Consider the following 14,957-nt stretch of genomic DNA (forward strand, 5'->3'; position numbering starts at 1 on the left):
CTGCAGCTTGCCTGCGGAGGGTCCGCTGGTCCCGCGGCTTCGGTGGACCTCCCACAGGCAAGCCGCCGAAGGCAGCCTGCTTGCCGTGCTTGGGGCAGCAAAATGCCTAGAGCTGCCCCTGGCTGGAGCACGGTGTGGCTGTGCCACTCAGCCCAGCCTGCTGGAACGTGCTGCAGTCATGCCACCTGGTTTGGCCCACTGAAGCAGGCTGCGGCCATGGTGGCCAGCCTGCCCGAGCAGTTCCAGCCAGGCCAGATACATCCTCCCCGGCCCTCCCAAGATAAGGTGCGAAGGGATGGGGTGGGGAGAGTGTGGGGGTCCCAGACTAGAGGTGGGGCCATGTGGGGGGTGGTCACAGGGGTTAGTCCCCTGACCCCCCAGTTTCTCCTCCCCTCCCCCAAAACGTTTCCCCACCAGTTGCTGTCCTGGCCCGTCAGGGTAAGCAGCTGGCACGCCAGGATACTTTGTTTACTTAGGTTTACCTCCATGCCTGTGGACGCTCAAGGTAAACAAACCATCTCAGCCCACCAGTGGCTTATCCTGATGGTCTGGGAGCCAAAGTTTGCCGACCCCTGAATTATAGGGTCGGCTTATGAATGAGTCATAAAAATTTTCTATTTTTACTTATCCATCAGGGTGTTGCCACATAAACGAATCGGCTTATGATCAAGTACAGTAACTCCTCACTTAACTTTGAAGTTATGTTCCTGAAAAATGCAACTTTAAGTGAAACAATGTTAAGCGAATCTAATTTTCCCATAAGATTTAATGTAAATGCAGGGGGTTAGGTTCTAAGGAAATGTTTTGGGGGCAGATAAAAGCCATTATATACTGTATATAATACTGCTTCTCTCCGGCAGGCTTTGAAGGGGAAAGCACCACTTCTTTCCGGCAGCCCCTGCTCCACGGGCCGAAGGACTCAGGAGGAGCAGGGGCAGCTGCGCAGCCGGCGTCCGGAGAGAAGCGGCGCTTTCCCCTTCAAAGCTGACGGGAGAGAAGTGGTGCTTTGAAGGAGAAAGCACCGCTTCTCTCCGGACGCTGGCTGCCCCTGCTCCTCCTGAGTCCTCCAACCCATGCTCGCAGGGCTGCATTCTGAAAGGGGCTTTAGAACTGCAGGCCAGGGTCCTGGGGCCCCCTTAGCCCAGGGCCCTGCAGCCCCTAAAGCCCCTGCGTTCTGGGTGGCCCTACCTGGTGGGGGGCAACTTACCCGCTCACTCTCTCCCTCCCAGAAAGTCCTAAGCGCCACCAAACAGCTGTTTGGTGGCGGGGGAAGCACTGGAAGGGAGGGGAAGGAGGCGGAGAAGAGGAACTTGTGCAGTGCTCCCTTGTAAAGTCAGCCAAACGACGTTATAAGGGAGCATTGCACAACTTTAAATGAGTATGTTCCCTAATGGAGCAGCGATGTAACTTCAAAACAACGTTAAGTGGGAGTTCGTTAAGTGAGGAGTTACTGTATATATGGTATGCTTAATCCATGAGCCTCTATCAAAATCTTTTGAGTTAAAGGCTGCTTTTCTATATATAGAAAGAATCGGGAGGGAGAACAGCCAGCTTCTGAGGTTAAATTTAATAATATAGCACAACAAGTTATATGCTGTACTATGGACTTATTTTGTTTGTTAAAAATACATTTGATATGCTGTTTTGTGTGTTTAATTAAATTCTAGTTAATATCCTAATGCAGCAGGAAGCAAATCATGAGCAAGTTAATTATCTAGTAAATAATCAAGATATCATACACTATTTTCTAACATACTAAAAATGTACAATTAATAAGTCTGAAAATTTTGAGCTACTGTATATAATGTATATAATTATAGTGTACCTGCCTAGGTAGCAAAAAAAAAAAAAAAAAAATCAAATGTAAAGGCTCTATTTAGTTGTAAATCAACATGTTTTAATTGTCACGTCAGCCAATGTGAATTATCTTTTTTAGAAAGTAACTGAAGTACAACTGGAAAAGTTGATTAAAATTGCTGATTTAAATCGAGACTTTCCACTTGGTGATTTAAATCATGATTTAACTGCATGATTTGAAGCACCTTGATTGAAATCAATCCATCCTGTTAAAAATAGTTCTCAAGCCTAGGTTGGATCTAGTTTCATTCATTAACTTTAATATTTTCGACTATGTTAAAACTCAGTTGTTATTAACACAATTCTCCCGCAGATGTAGCATGGCTGCCCGTTCTGTGTAGCCTTGTGACATTTCATACAAATGATTTAAATAATTTGCACATTTACAAATAATTAGTATGTAAACAGAATTCTGCTTCTGACCAACACACTCTTCCCTGCGCAGTGGTGACAGTAGGACATGGAGCTATACCCGGGGGGTGGGAAGGAAAGTGGGATTGCTGGAAAGTGTCTAAGATGGATTAAGATGTTGGGGCAGGAAGCTGGTGCATCCTGGGATTACTGGGGTAAGTGGAGAGATTGTGTGGAGGTTGCAGTTGCTGGGACTTCTGTGGTGCGTGGTAGGATATTTGATGGGGGATCTGGTGCAACTTGGTAGGGGATAAGGATGTCTGCATTCCACATCTGCCACTGCTGCCACCACTTCCCAGCTGTTCCTTCTTGGGCCTTGCTCTTGTTTGACTGATACTTGATGTTTCTTTTCTTTTGACTTGATCTGAACAACTCTTCAAATACGTATTTTTTTTTGCTTGTTTGGTAGTTGAATTTATGTGTGAGCTTGTCCTTCACCTTTCCTCAGACATTTTCATTTCTAGACCTCTTTTTTAGCATCTACCTTCTTTAGAGAAAATGACGTACAAAATTGTGCACTTTCAAGCTTGTAATTCCATCAGAAAAGGTTAATTTGATACCTTAAATCAGAAGAGTGAAGACAACCATTTATTAGTGTCAACATTCATGAATTGGAATTGCTACTTCACATGCACAGTTTGGTTATATGTAATTTTCAAAAGGCAGTATGTCAGCAAATATTTAATAATCCTTTCTTTTGGCTTTATTATTCCTGCTTATTCCTTTTGCATATAACATACACAAAACAACTACATTAAAAGGGCACTATTAAGGTTTCAGTGTCAAGCATTCAAAAGTTAGGAGATGCTAGAAGTAAAGTTCCTTTTATAGACACAAAGTTCATATCCCTACCAAATTAAGTCCCTGCTTCAAAGGATCTGTTAAAAGAAAAGATTGTTTTGCCCATGTTAAAAAATTCTGCCAATGTATTTTTCCTTAGCTCTGTATCAGAGGGGTAGCCGTGTTAGTCTGGATCTGTAAAAGCAGCAAAGAATCCTGTGGCACCTTATAGACTAACAGACGTTTTGGAGCATGAGCTTTCGTGGGTGAATACCCACTTCGTCAGATGCATGTAGGTTCCTCGTTATCTCTAGCTTGCTTGCTAGCATATATATACCTGCCCCTGGAAATTTCCACTACATGCATCTGACGAAGTGGGTATTCACCCACGAAAGCTCATGCTCCAAAACGTCTATTAGTCTATAAGGTGCCACAGGATTCTTTGCTGCTTTTCCTTAGCCCTGTTCTTAGAAAATCCTGAACCATTTTGGCTGAAATTTTCCAAATATTTCAACCTGAGACAGACACCAGGCATGGAAAACTTCAGCCCAAGTGGTTAATATTTGGTAAAGTGTTAAGTCTCTGAAAACAGGGTCTTATAATGGGAACTTTTGGGCAACCTTAATAATAAGTAGAATTAGCAGCCTCATTTATAATTGCCTGTCACATCTGTAGGATACTTTACTCATTTAGGTTCTGATCCTGCAAACATTTATACATAAATTTAACTTTACACGTGTGTAATGCTGCAGAATTTAAGTTGTGAAAAGTTGAGAATATGCATAGGTGCTTTCAGGATCAGGGTCTTAAATATATATATTTTTAAATAACCGGTCAAAAATGGGCATGCATTCAGTTACACTGATCAAACAAACCAAAATGGGTAACATGTTGACTGTAGTCAATATAATATATTGCTTATTAATCCTTGGCCTCTTTCCTGTGTCTTCCAAATCACTTCTTATAACTTTTTTTTTTTTGGGGGGGGGGGGGGGAGGAACTCTGACAGCTAGTATTGAAGTGGATTCATGGGTCTGTTGTCTTGGTTCATTTCCTTTCCATGCAAACAAGAAGGTGAAATGAGAGGCATATCAGTGGTTGCTTTGTAAATTGTGTGTTGTTCTTGTTTTGTGTTTTAGTTATGTGAAGAAATGATGAGTTGTGTAATGTCCCCATTAATCTTTCTCATTCTTGTCTAAGATTTGCCTACTAAAAGTTGAGGTTCTAGATGGATCTGGTTTATTTTGCATAATTTAAAACGTCACAGCTCTTTAATTGTAGATGTAATTTTCTCCCAGCCTTCGTTTATATTACTTCATTGTACCTGATTCTCTTTTTGTTCTAATTCTTTGGCTGTAGTAAAAGTTCACTGTACCTCTTCCCAGCCAAATAAGTTTCCCTTCCTGTCTGCCTTAAAGTCAGTGTTTGAAATTTCAAAAGGCCCTGTGGAGTTTATGCCTCGGAATGCACTGTGAAATTATAAAAAGCCCAGTAGTGTCAGAGCCATTCAACCCTGTGATATCAATTATTCATTTAAGCCATAATTCAACAAAGCACTTAAAACACATGCTTAAATCAGTCTTTATTCAGCAAATCATTCTTATGTGCTCGGCTGTGTCAGGACCTTTGTTAAATCATTGTTAACTCTTATGTAGAGACAGGACTGTTTGAATAAAGTTAAATCCAGTGAGAAATATTTTGATGATACCAAAAGTGGTAATGTTCTTTTAAAGTGTTTAATAAAATATCCACACTAAATCTTGATGTTTAGTTGCAGGTCCAGTATTGCCTCCTGGCTACAAAAAAAGCTCAGAAATGCATGACAGTGATGAAGGCTCCAAGTCTCCTCCTCTGCTCAGAGAGGCAAATAGAGATTCTGAAGAGGAGCAGGACATTGACCCAGTACCCAAGTCAGTCTGTTTGTGTGTCATTCATGTATTTACACTTGTAAAAGAAGCAGAAATTGGACCACTTCATACAATGAGTTGGCTGAATTAGCCCAGATGCAGAATTGGAAAGGGGCTATATTATGCAACTAAAGAAAGCAAATGCCACACCAAGATAAAGTCTGCTAACATTGTCTCCTCATCCTTCCCAGGGTGATAGTGGCTGCCTAATCTGTGTCTCCCCTTAAATTGTGACTGGCTTGTTCAGTGCAATCTAAATTGTTCATTTCATTTTAATTTTGTATCTAGGTTGATGTGTCACTTAACTTTTAGATTGTACTTTTAATTTGTGTGTGTACAGCAAGTTTCCCTGCAGAAAATAATAAGCAGCTTGTTAGTATAACTATATTAAAGTTGCTATGATGGGCCTGTTCATGGAAGTGTATTTTGGTAAACTATATCTTTGCTAGCAATAGCAATGGATCTATAGTAGACTTTGGGTGGACTGTGTATTTTGAAATTAATGTTTCCTAATATAAATGTATATTAAGAAGCATATTGGAGGTAGAAATGAAATTTTGAGGTTAAAAATAGAAAAAGGCTAAAATTTTCAAACCTAAACTTAGACTCCTATATCCATATTTAGGAACTTAAATAGGAGTGGCTCAATTTTCAGAAGTTCTAAGCACCCACAAATCTTATTGAAGTTAATAGCTAGAGGTGCTTAGGATCTTTGAAAATTAAGCCAAACTTCTAACTTTAGGCATAAAGTCTTGAAAAATGTGGCCTTTGACTCTACATGAATATAAACGTACTATTGTAATGGGAGATACTGCACCTGTTTTAGGAACAGGTATATGGTAAGAATACTCAGATTGTCATAACATCAAAGTTATAGATCAAATGGATGATCACAGGGAAAATTAGCTTACCAGTGACATAGTGAACAATTTTCAACTCCCAGTAGGCGTGATCCAACTCTGATTCTCTGAGGTCGCGTCTACACTACGGGATAATATCGAATTAGCTAAAATCGGTTTTATAAAACTGATATTATAAATTTGATTTCATGCGGCAACACTAGGCACAGTAATTCGGCGTTGTGCGTCCATGGTCCGAGGCTAACGTCGATTTCTGAAGCGTTGCCCCTGCACAACCCACCCCGTTGTTTCCCTACTCCCCAACCTTCCTAGGGCTACGTAGGCAGTTCCTGCCCATTGTGTCAGAAGTAATAAAGAATGCACGTAATAGAAACACTGATTACGTGACATATAAATGAGGGAGACTCCCGCGCGATGATATCCCGTGCAGGGATCATACGTTGTGGGGAGAGGACACAGCATGGTGCTTGCATTGACACCAGGCAGTACAAATCTTTTCTTTACACAGAACGGGAGGGGTTGATTGAAGCTCAGCCCAGTTGGGCCCCCCCCCTTAGGGCTTAGGGAAATTACGCGTACACCGTCGCGTAGCCATTCTACTGGGAATAATTGGGAGTCATTTCCCTTTTTCCCAGCGCCTGGCCAGCCTCACTAAGGCCGCCAGGAGCACGCACGGGCTGATGGCGACAGTATCAGTCTTTGCACCGTCTCCATGGGGGGACAGCGAGCAATACTGCCTATCACTGTTTGATTCCTATAGGCACGCGTCTACGAGCAATTCAGTACTAACATAGGGTGCAATTGAAGAAGTCAAAGAAATTGATTTCTTGATCTCTTTCTTTCACGTGTCGGGGGGGGAGAAACCTGGAGAGGAGCTTTACCTCTGAACACGCCAGACCGTGTTGGAACCTACAGACATTGGGACTCAGCCAAGAATGCAAATACTTTTACGAGACTGGCTGTGGACTGTGGATAGCGGATCCTCAGTACCCCTCCCTCCCCATGACGTCATTTGATGTCTTTGGCTTCCGTGACTAAGTCAGCAGCACTGTGCCTGGAGATTTTTCAAAAACCTTTGCATTTCGTTCGTTCTGTAACGAGCTCTGATACAACATGATTTGGCTCCCCATAAGCGATCAATCCAGTACTCCGTCGTCCATCTGAGCTTTGATTGACTGCATCGCCCTGTGCGTGATCAAGAGCTCTGCACCTGAGGACAAGCACATGAAATGTAATTCAAAAGTGCGCCGGGCTTTTACCTGTTTACCTGCGCGCTGCATCCGAGTTCAGAGCGGTCCAGAGCGGCCGTCGTGGTTGCAACTTTATGGATACTGCACGGAGGCCAATACGTACATTCCGTGCACAACTAACCGTAATACGATTGTTTATATCGAATTTAGCGCTACTCCCTCGTCGGGGAGGAGTACAGAAATCGATTTAAAGAGCCCTTTATATCGATATAAAGGGCGTTGTAGTGTGGACGGGTACAGCGTTAAATCAATTTAACGCTCTTTAAATCGATTTAAACGCGTAGTGTAGACCAGGCCTGACAGGTTAATAGGAGTCTTTCTGTTGACTTCAGTGGGAACTAGTTTGGGCTCCTAGACACAGCGTTCATGTTAAAAATGTTTAAGATAAACAGATAGTAGAGTTATCTCCTTTTTAGATTATCTATTTAACTTAGGTATTTGTAACATGCCTATCATCACAATACTGTATTTAGGGACCAGTCTGACTCCCATTGAACTCAGTGTAAAGATTCCTGTGCGTGATCAAGCCCTTAACAAGTGTGGGTATATGATTATTTTGATTTGAAGGGCAGAAATATTATTTTTTTAATAGCAAATCTCAGCAAACTGCACTTTCTCAGATTTAATGGGACTAGTCAAATGTGAAAAGTTTAAAAACGTGTTTGCAGGATTGGCGTCTTAGAGAGCATTATACTATTTCCATGTAATGATCGTTAGTGTAAATACTCCCCACTTTTCCCCCATGGTTTTATTTACTGATTGTTCAGTCTACAATTCAGTTTGGAAAAGTACTAGTCAAAATATATAGAATGATGGTAGAAATGTAGCAAGAAATATGCTGGTGTTAAAATTACTTTATGCGTGCAAAACAAGCATTACCTGTTTTACTATTTGATTTTCTCTTTCTGCACCAATAACATTTTTTTAAAATGTCACTGCAGTGTAAGAATGAGGCTTAGGCTAACAAATATTTAATTGCTCCAAATTATTTCAGATTCTTATGCTGTTTTTCCGTGGTAACAGCAAGATAGTACATAATGTAAGACTTTTGGAAATCATTTTGATTTTTTTTCCTTTAAAGTGTAGATAATTGCCATCTATGTCAGAGTAATTATTAAGCTAAATCACTGTATTTGTAGAAAACAGAAAAGAGCTCAGGAAGATGATGACGATGATGATGGCTTTTTTGGACCTGCTCTTCCTCCTGGATTTAAAAAGCAGGATGATTCTCCAGAGAGGTAATTACAGCGGAATAGTGTTCAGGCTCCTCTCATTAGAGCCACAAAATATTTTATTTTAAAAATATTTTAAATATTTTAATGAAAATAATTGTTTTATCAGTGAACACCTTAGTTATACTTAAGTTTTATGTGATTAGAATTCCTTCTTCCACATAGCAGTGTTCCTTTGTAATCTGAGTACAGAATTCCTCTGGAAAGTCGAAGAGAGGAGAAAAATTGTATATGAACTGTCTAAACATATTTTGAATATCAGATTTCTCCCACCTTCTAAGATAAAGCTCAAAAAGAGTATGCGTGTTAGACAGGCAAACTGTTGTATGGAATACGCTTGTGCTTTTTCAATATTTATTTTGAAGATTTTATAGGTATTGTCTAATACCTATAACTACCTTAGGCCCAAAATCTATGAACTCCTCAGGTGCAGGGGCCCACCTGCATAGAACTCATTGCAGGACTGAGACATTAATTTGTTTCTATGTAATATAATATGACATATATTATTGCAATGGTTGTTCTGTTAATAGGTTGGGATCATTAGTTTTCTTCATGTAAACAAAGCTGAATGGAGTATGTTTGTTAAAATCATATTTTATTAAATCAGCATTGTTTATAGCCTCTTTGTCAGAAACAAAGCCCATTCAACCACACACAATTGTAAAATACCTATTGGAGAAAGCTAGTTGTTAATTTTCCATTCAGAATTTAACTGCATCTGACAGCCTCCTAATCTTCACATCAATCTCAGCTCTTTTCAGTGTAATTCAAAATGATATTCTGTATGAAAATCACTACTTTCAAGAGAATGTTAGTAGATAAAATGTTCAGCAGAAACTTCCTGCAGATTTACTTTTGACATCTGTGCTGTTTGCTTCCTCAGTGCTGTAAAGAGTCAGTAGATAGAATGATCCAATATTTACCTGTCAGAAACAATGTCATTGTTAGGAAGATGAGCCAGTCTGTTGCTGAACAGTTCTGATTGTAGCATTATTGTCTGCAAGGAATTCCGTAGTTGAAAGTGTGTCTCAAATCTGAGAATTTTTATTGAGCGAGAACTTCTGTATACACCTCTACCCTGATATAACACAACCCGATATAAAACGGGTTCGCATATAGCGCAGTAACATCGGGGCTCCAGCAGCGGGGCTTGGGCGGCACTTTAAAGGGCCCAGGGCTCCAGCTGCTGCGGGGAGCCCCGAGCCCTTTAAATCACCACTGCAGCCCTGCCACTGCTACCCCGGAGCTGCAGCAGTGGGGCTCGGCCGTCGATTTAAAGGGTCCAGGCTCCCCGCAGCGGTCGGAGCCCAGAGCTCTTTAAATCACCGCTGGAGCCCTGCCGCCACTCCCCCGGGGCGCCGGCAGTATGTATAAATTCTGGTTAATGTTATGAGATTGTATCATTTAGTGCTAGAATGTGTAGTAGTTCTACCATGAGCTGCCAGGATCCATGACATCTCTTTCATTCACAGAAATACACTGGTTTGGAAGAAATTACACAACAAATAAAATAAATCATTAACTTTAACAACTGAACTCTGGCTGAACAATGGGTATGCTAAGGATGGTGCTTGGCAGAGCCCAAAACATGTGTGACCTAGTGGTTGGAGCTAGCAGCAGAGTCAGGGCTGTGGTCACACCAGCGGTCAAAATCCACCCCAGGGGTCAAAGAGTCTGCAACTGGGTTAGGGCAAGGAAGCAGGCAACAGGAACAAGGCATGGTAGATAGCAGGAACCAGGTGAGGAAGCGGGGACGTGGTCTCAGAGGTCTGGGCATCAACAAGCCTAATGACTAGTTGCTCAGACGAGGCATGGGACAGGAAGTCTTGTACCCGATGGTGTCCAGTCGACTGTCAGCTGTTAGTCATCTCACCATGCTGAGTCAGTGGGTGTAGCTTCTGTGATGAGATATTAGCAGCAGTTCTGTTGTCCACCCTTGTAGCTCAATGACGCAGAAGATAAGGCTGCTGCTTAGCAGCCCTGGCTTTGAGACCTATGGTACCTGACAGCATCTGAGCTGTGAGAACTAATTCTGCCTAGGTTTGAAGAGTGGAAAAATCCCTTAACAGGAAACCAAAGAAACCAGGTGGTAATACTTTTAAAAACTCAGAGGGATTCAGACACAAGGAGAAGCTTGGGCAGGAGAGGGGAACAAACAGAACTTGTTTTTGTAGCAAAGGGGACCATTGATTGTGGGACCAGCCAAGGTCAAAGGAGGCTGGCTGGGGGAAAGAGAGGGAGAAGAGACCAGAGAGGTTCCATGTTCCAGAGGAGAAGCCATGTGCAGGAAAGCAGGGAGAGAGGAAGGATCTCAGACTCCATAAAGAAACACTGAGCCAAATCCCAAAGAATGCTTGAGAGGTGAGGAAACTGAGGCAGGGATGGTGTGCAGGTGTTGTATTGTTTTGTCTAGATATGTATATATCTTGTCTGTCTGTAGTATAGAGTGGCGGGTTTGGGAACTTTTTCAAAGCCTGTGCATTGTGTGCTTCAATTATCACGTCCCTAGAGAGGTGAATATAAACTAGATTTCCCACAGATTTGGCACTCTGGGAAAGGCTATGCTTATGATACTGGAGAAACTGGGAGAGCTAGCATGAAACACAGGATGTAGGCAATTGAACTTTCAGAAGGGGATGTAAGCTGGAAGATTTGCGCATCCAGAATGTGGCCAGTGACCCAAAGGCAGAACCTGGGCTCTGCTTAGACTCAGGAAGCTTAAAAGCACATAGGCTCAAAACAGCAGCTTGGTGAGTGTCCGACAGGCAATTATACCAGAGCTGCCACACCTTTAATGCAATAAAACGTCTCCAAATGTGTAGTTAAAAGTAGTATAAATAGCTGGTATAATTATTTCAGGATAACATATGGTATCTCAGCACTTGCTTTCATTATAAAGGCCATTACCTGCTGTCAGGGTTCCTCCCCACTCTGAACTCTGGGGTGCAGATCTGGGGACCCGCATGAAAGACCCCCTAAGCTTATATTCCACCATCTTAGGTTAAAAACTTTTCCAAGACACAAATTCCTTTCCCTGTCTTTGGACGGTATTGCTGCCACCACCAAGTGATTTACACAAACATTCAGGGAGGGGTCACTTGGAGCCCGATCGCCCCCAAAATATCCCCCCCAAACCCCTTCACCCCCTTTTCTGTGGGGAAGGGAGGGGCTTGAGAATAATATACCAACCGATAGGTTAACAAAGTGAGCACAGATCAAATCCCTGGTTTTTAGGACACTGAAAATCAATCAGGTTCTTAAAATAATTTTATTAAAAAAAAAAAAAAGGTAACAGAATCACACCTGCAAAATCTGGATGGAAGAAAACTTTACAGAGTAAATAACAGGATTTAAAACACAGAGGATTGCCCTCTAGGCTCATCTTCAAAGTAACAAAAACAGGAATAAACCTCCCTCTTAGCATAGGGAAAATTCACAAGCTAAAACAAAGAATAATCTAATGCATTCGCTTGTTGTTACAGTTTCTGTAATTTGTAGATGCATCAGTTCAGGATCTTTTTAGGAGCTGGGTTATCTGCCTGGTCTCTCTCTTTGTCTTGACCAACAAAGAGAGCACAATCAACCCCCCCCCAATTTACAAGTATGTTCTTTCCCCATTGATCCTTCTGGTCAGGTGCCAACTAGGTTAATGGAACTGATTAACCTCTTACAGGTAAGTGATTCGGTACCTCTGGCCAGGAAGGATTTATGTTACTGCATACATAAAGGTTGTTACCCTTTCCTTTATATTTATGACACCTCTCGTCCTTCAAATCCCTCCTCAAAGAATGATTTGTGATGTCACACATAAAGGAAGTCAGCCAGACCATGGCTAGGTGGGGCAGCAGCTGGGGAAAGCTGATTTTATTATGTATTAATTTGGGTTTTTTAAATCTTTAGATTATTTGGGACCATCTAGTTGTGCATATCAATAACTCAATGTGACTGTTACTCTTCCTTTCCCAGTTCTTATCGGACAAACTCAAGTAAATGTGAACCAGCACCCTGCAAGGTGGGGTCCTGGGTACTATCACAGCACAAATAATACTGAAAACATGTTTCATTGGACAAGAGACGTTCTTTCAGCCATATACAAATAGGTTCTCTAATAAAACAGCCGAAGTGTCAGATCCTGAAAGCTTTACACAGTAGGTCCTCTTGATGTTGACGGGACTACTCGTGTGAACATGGCTAGCAGGATTGGGCCCACGGGGGGAAAAGCAGCCATTTAAAAGTGAACTAGAGAGCAAAGAACTGTGCACCTTTCACTTCTACTTTCTGACATAGAGTAAATTCTGCTTATTAGCAATCCCTCGGTTGTCTGCAAAAGGTTGGTACTGTATTACTGTCAGTTGCTAATAAGCGAAAGGCAGGTTTTCAAGGTAGTACCCAGGGAAAGAAGCGCTTGGAAATGCCTTTCCTCGCTGCAGTCCTGTAAGCCTGGCTGCAGGCAGGGCAGCAGTAGGGACAGAAGCTGCAGTCTGGATGCTGGGGCTTTCTCTGGGGATCAGAGATCCTCGGGACACATGGGGGTGCACCATACCTCTCCCTGCACTCTCCAGGGGTTGGGGCTCAGCATGTCCCAGCACTTCCTTCCTTCAACAGTGCAGACCCCTAGCAGGGCGTGGCCTGGAGAGTGCAGGCTGCATTTCCCCTCTCCATTGTTCTCCTGACCACAGCCTCCCGTGCCAGCCCGCAGCCACTTACCTCCTATGTGGTCCCTGTGCACAGGCTGATTTGCCATGCTGCTGTCTCAGAAGGAAGTACTGGGATGGACTGAGCACCAGCCACAGACAGTTTTCCAGGCCTGCAGCCAGGGAAGCATGTTCATGCCCCGCAAGCCTGTGTGCACAGCACATCCCAGCAGTTCCTTCCCTGACTGCAGCCCTACAAACTTGTGTGCAGTTAGAATCTTTCTTTAAAAAAAAAAATGTTACTAATAAGCGGCATGCTGTTGCAAATATTCAAATTCTGTTAACATTGATGTTAATGGGATGGGATTGGTTACCAGCAAAAATGTCTCTAGTAACCAAAAGTTGCTAGTATCAGGATCGCTATTAAGCGGGATATACTGTATTAAGAGTGTCTTAAAGTCTTTTGATCCACTCCCCTCCCGGATTTTTTTCTGCTTAGCAACTTGGTTCTAAACGGTCGAATTAAACAAAGCACAGTTAGGGCTAACATGCATTAACTGAACATATGGAGCCAGATTGTGCCCCATCTTGTGTGCTGGCACAAGGGAGAAAAGGGGCATCAAGGGATCCCCTTGCACTTTGAGAGAAATAGGCTTTGCAGAGCTACCATCTCCCCTTCTTGAGCAAATGTGTGAAAAGGGCGAGGACCACGCAGAGCCTTGTCTCTCTTCTACCGCTCCCCAGTGCACTGGCAGTGTAACTATGCTGGCAAATTGGGGAACACATGATGTTACTGGTATAGACCTGATGCCATTTACTCCCTCCCCAGATGAGTGGGAAGAAGATTGTGATGCCTAATTAGTGTCTCCCTCCTGAGCTGTTCCAGGGGCAGCAAAACAACACAGTGCCCCTTATTCTGGTCAGTTTACAATCTGCTCAATCTAGTCCATAATTACTGAAACAAAATGATTCATGTTGATTTCAGTGCATGGATATCCCATTGTATGAATGGCTCATAAGTATGTGAGGATATACTGTTTATGCCTTGTATAATATATCCCCACTCCTTTCAAACATCTTTATTTCTCAGACACATCTTTCAAATTTGTCAAAGCATATATGCTTAATTGAGCACTGTATATATGAAAATTTTCAGCTTTTAAAACACCTTTTTTGAGTTAGTCAAGTACAAAATATAGATGAACCTTTTTGTTTAGTTTTGAAAATAGTATCACTCTGACTATTATAATATGGAAATTCAACTTGTGAATATTTTTGGAAAAACATAAAATCAGAGTTGAGAACAAACAAGATGTTTTAGCTCCAAATGTACAAATTTTGAAGAAATTAAGCCTCAGAAAAATAGGATGGGGGAGTTCATTTTCAGCTATAATACTAGCTATGGCTTGAAAAATCCAGTGGCTAATGGGAAACTCTCAGGCAAGTATGGGGTCCTTGGTGTGTCGTTTTTTGTGTAACTTAAAATTTCATTTTAAAAAATATTGTTTCCTGCCCTTACGTTTCTAAAAATAATCTTCTGCATATGTGCCAAAAGTAAACAGCAGCCCTGTTTTCTGCCTCAGTCCATAGAAAAACATCGGAGCTGTGCCAAACAGCAGAGCGTATTAACAAGATTTCACTCAGATTCACACTTGCTGTTCAGAGATCCTCTGGGCAGCCAACAAGCTGTCAAAAATCCTGTCAGTTCTATGCTGCTGAGGAAAGTCCTGAGCAGCAGTAGAGTTATTCATGCAGAAGACACCACAGAAATGGAGGTTGTGGGACGTAGAGTATTGAAAACCATTTTCCTACCCCCTCCTTGGAACAGCCTGCAAGGTGGGAGGGGGTAGAGTAGCTGAGGCTTGCCCCTCTCTTAGGCTTTGTCTATGTAGGGAAGTTTTATGGGTTATACAGATATAACCCCCAGCATAGATACTCTACTCTGGACTATGAGGGAACGTCTCCACTGCAGCTGGGGTGTGATTCCCAGCACAGGTAGACAGACGTGTGCTAATTGTGCCTC

The 14,957-nt window shown here is 42.3% G+C and overlaps 1 protein-coding gene across 2 annotated transcripts in view; it reads left to right on the plus strand.

Moving 5' to 3' along the window:
- GPALPP1 (GPALPP motifs containing 1) overlaps window positions 1-14,957 on the plus strand; it is a 30,902-nt gene that overhangs the window by 3,844 nt on the left and 12,101 nt on the right. The window contains exons 2-3 of one of the 2 annotated variants that reach the window (XM_075061574.1): window positions 4,826-4,958; window positions 8,205-8,303. In XM_075061574.1, the coding sequence (XP_074917675.1) occupies window positions 4,826-4,958; window positions 8,205-8,303 (232 nt within the window). Of the gene's footprint in view, window positions 1-4,819; window positions 4,959-8,204; window positions 8,304-14,957 lie in introns of both variants that reach the window. The other variant, XM_032781753.2, reaches the window with a different exon arrangement.

The sequence above is a fragment of the Chelonoidis abingdonii genome, chromosome 1, assembly GCF_003597395.2.
Source record: "Chelonoidis abingdonii isolate Lonesome George chromosome 1, CheloAbing_2.0, whole genome shotgun sequence".
NCBI classification, from domain to species: Eukaryota; Metazoa; Chordata; order Testudines; family Testudinidae; genus Chelonoidis; species Chelonoidis abingdonii.